Genomic DNA, 3,871 nt, shown 5'->3' with positions numbered 1-3,871 from the left:
TTTATTAAATATTTTGTATGAAAAGAGAATTAAAGTTGTCTTTGTTCTGGAGAGGCAGTGAAGAGTCTTATCTATGTTGCATCAAGCTAAACATGTTGGAGCATATGAAAGGTTTCTCATGGCAGCTGGCGTGGGAACTGCTGCTGGAGAGACATCATAGATTTGAGCAAGGTCTCTGTCCAAATGTGTTTACAGCTTATTACGTTGCATTAAGTCAATCCTGGAGACAAAAATACCCTTGCTCCTCATGATCCTCAGACAATGTTGACCTTGTTGGTCTAGTTCGAGTAGCAGGCTTAAGTTTTCAAACTAACAGACTTCAAGACTACACTGTAAAATGAACAGATTCTAAGATGTACTGACCTGCACAATCAGTTTAAAAGGATTAAAGGCAAAGCCAGAGATTATCAACACCTCTTAAACATGTCAGGACTTTAAACATTAGGGTCAGTTTCACTAATCCACCATATTGTCTATGTCTTGATGAGAACAAAATTGGCTCCTGCTGGTGACTCATCTCAGGTTACATTGCTTCATTAGTAACATCATTGTTAGACAGACGTTCACTGTCAAATTGCCATGACCATCACCCACTCTGGACTCCGTGTGAGCAAAATGACTAGATCTACATGTTATTTCATGCTGGCTGACTCATCTTGTTTGCATATTTCCACAAAGATTCCAAGATTTTTTTTCCCTAGGAAAAAAATCTATTTAAATTACAAAACATCTTTTCAGTAAAATAAAAATAAATCAGAATTAATGTATTTGTGTTTGACAAGTCGAACACCTTAGGCTTTACATGAGTGATTGCTGTTCTCTCTGGGTCTGTGCCAACTGAATGATTTGTACATCCCTGTCGAGAGTTGCAGTGATCACAACAGCTAAATCTTAATATATTAATACATCAATACTGCTCATAAATTCATTGAAATTTAGTTCAAGTTTAATAGAAAAGCTGCATAATACTCTCAAACTTAAACATACATTTCAGGTGCTTAGCAACAAAATATGGAGCAAATTGTGTATGAATGAAGTCTAGCTACAAAAATAAAATTTTGAGAAGGGGGTGATGAAATAAATCTGGAAACAGCAATCAATCACAGCGGAGCTTCAGCGGGGAAACTGGACAGTTTTCAGACACATAGGAGCCAGTATTTCAGACTGAAAGCCATGACGTACTGCATGGCTCCTGCCTGTCTGAAATCCCCAATCTTTAACACAAAACCAAATCTTAACTCCAATTAAAGGTTTTTGACTTTCATTTGCAAGCCTCTCTTGACCACCAGTACTTATGGGTGGAGGCAAAATCTGTTTCAAGTATTTGACAAAGCGTAATTTAAACGCTCATGTATCAATTGCCATAATGTGTTCAGCATTTGATCTGTGTGTGTGTGTGTGTGTGTGTGTGTGTGTGTGTGTGCCCCAAATGGGAAAAGAATCCATATTGTAGTACAATGTGACTCATCTGAGGAGACTGCATGGGGTAAACATGTAGCCTGACACAATATCATCTCTATCTCTGTGGCGTCAGGCATCTTTACTGTAGCTTGTCTCTCCCCCTCAGGACCTCTTCAGTCGTCGTAATCTAGAGGTTCTGGGCACATTTTCACTCCCCTCCTCTACGAGTGTGGATCTGGAACTAATAGAGGAGCCTGAGGATGCAGGCTTGACAGATAGGCCCCTCAGACTTGCGGCCAGCCTGTTTTGGTTTGTCTGTGCCGTGTTATTGCTTGCGAGGGGGAGCCTCTGGGCCCGTTTCCCTGGAGTAAGCAGCTCTACTTCCAGTGTGGTTTTCTTGCACTCGGTAACTGGGAAAGCCTTGGACTCTGCCTGGGATTCGACTTCAGGAATGGGCAGCAGAGGAAGAAGATCGTGCTTCACTGTTTGTGTGGCACACTCAGTGGAATGATTTTGCATTGTGGCTGAGGGTATTCTAAGGCACATTTTTTTGGCCCTTTGTGGGTGAGGGTCTTCCCCTTCATCAACTGGCTTGCACCTTTTGCTCTTGCTGGTCTCCTGACAGATTTCTTGTTGGCAGGCCCCATTTGAGCCGATGCTGTGTGGAGCACTGTTCTCTGTCTGCTGTGCCTGTGTCAGGCCCTGTTTTTGAGTGGTCCCAATCTGATCCACGGCTTCAGTTATGGCACCGGGGCATTGCAACTTGTGCTCTGCTTCTGGGAGAATCTTCTGTTGAGAGCTGGACACTGTGAGGTTTGGGCTTGATTCAGACTCTCCAGCCCTAAATTCACATTTAATGTCATTGGGACAGACTCTTTGGTCAATGTTCTGCTCTCTCATACTGGAACCATACGGCTCTCGCTGGACACTGGCTTTTTTGGCTCTGAAAAAGTTAAAAGGATAAGAGGATATGAACAGATACTTGAGTGTCCTCTATGACTGGTGGGGTTGGAAAGTTTTGCATTAGATCATACTTACATCTTTTGAAGCACAGTCTTCTTTGTTTTTGTGGGGCTGTTTAAAGGCTCTTGGGTTTCTCCGACTCTGGAAAAATATTCTGATCTGCTTTGTTCACTTAGCTCTGTCTAGAGAGGACAAACAGAATTGGTGTAAACAAAAATATTATTCTTGGCAGTCCCTCAAAACATTTGGCTCCACAGTAGACTGTCATAATCTGGCATTATTCAACATAAAAAACAATCACTAGACTGCTTTACAATCAAATCTAATGAAAAGACAAAATAATCCAATCTGAGGAAACAGATTTACTGTATATACATCTATCCTCTTTCCTCCTCCAATCCTCCTGAATTGTTGTTGCCTCACTATCTGAACAATTGTAATTATGATACTTCAATCCAAATTAACCACCAAACCATTTAGAAAATAGTTTGTGATAGTGTGTCACGTGTTTCATAGTCACCGCAGTCTCATGCTTGGAGTGATGCTAGCAGCCTGAGGCAGAATTACTAAACGGTGAAACCATGTTGTTAAAACAGCAATTAAAGAAGACTCATTAATAAGGTGATGGGGCAATGCAGAAGAAAAGGCAACTGAGGCATAGGTATGGAAAAATGCTAAAAGATGTGTAATATGCACTTGAGGAAGATGCCTCATAGTCTGGTTTAATGCAGACATGCTGAAAAACAGTAAGTAGGATAAGGCTCACTCTTGAAACTACCACACTGAAACAGTGAAATTAAGCAAGGCACTCTAATGGTTGACCACTTTTATGTACGACGCTTTACTCCACATCCCACAAAACTATTCAGGATGTGTGAACAGCACATTGCTAGTATTCTACTGAACAAAAACTAGGGGTTAAAAGTTCAATATTACCACATATTTTGGAAAATAGATGATAAGCAAGAGACCCTCTGAGGCAGAACAGAGTGACTTTAAGATTGGATCTCACTAACATATGCCCTCAACAAGTCACTAATGATGGTCTTTTTCTTGGCTGAGCGAGAACAGGCCCTGAATTTATGAGAGAACAAGAGACACTTGTGGTAAATTGTGCAAAATTTAAATGCTGAGAGCCTGTCAATTTATTAAAGACTGTAGTTTGTGTGGGAATGACAGTGGATCTGCTAATTGATGTCCTGACATAAACTGTTGTCCCGGTGAATGCACTGGAAAAGTAAAGCATCACTGAAGTCATTCCAATTGATCCTGAGGTTTCATGACAACTTGGCCTGCAGCTGGCAAGATGCTTCACTTGAAGGCACAAATACAAACCTCTTGGTGAATGGAAAAGTCACAAAATAAATTGTGCTGACCTATTAAGCTGCTGAGATATTTGAAAACATATCATATATGAAAATTTTGACCCTCTGGTGGTGCAAGATGAAACATCAGGGGGCTACCAATGTCATTTCGAAAACACAGAAAATGTCACGATACCAGTGAC

General features: G+C 41.0%; 1 protein-coding gene across 2 annotated transcripts in view; it reads right to left on the bottom strand.

The window, feature by feature from the left end:
- Positions 1–674: 674 nt before the first annotated feature.
- slx4ip (SLX4 interacting protein) overlaps positions 675–3,871 on the bottom strand; it is a 28,820-nt gene continuing 25,623 nt past the window's right edge. Inside the window, exons 6-7 of one of the 2 annotated variants that reach the window (XM_026354327.1) lie at positions 2,440–2,546; positions 675–2,344 (exon numbers count right to left, since the gene is read on the bottom strand). In XM_026354327.1, coding sequence (XP_026210112.1) covers positions 1,564–2,344; positions 2,440–2,546 — 888 coding nt within the window. In that variant the 3' untranslated portion in view covers positions 675–1,563. The remainder of the gene's footprint in view (positions 2,345–2,439; positions 2,547–3,871) is intronic. The other variant, XM_026354326.1, reaches the window with a different exon arrangement.

The sequence above is a fragment of the Anabas testudineus genome, chromosome 15, assembly GCF_900324465.2.
Source record: "Anabas testudineus chromosome 15, fAnaTes1.2, whole genome shotgun sequence".
Lineage (NCBI taxonomy): Eukaryota > Metazoa > Chordata > Actinopteri > Anabantiformes > Anabantidae > Anabas > Anabas testudineus.
The sequence above is the reverse complement of the archived record's forward strand: the minus strand, read 5'-3'. Positions and strand labels throughout refer to the sequence as shown.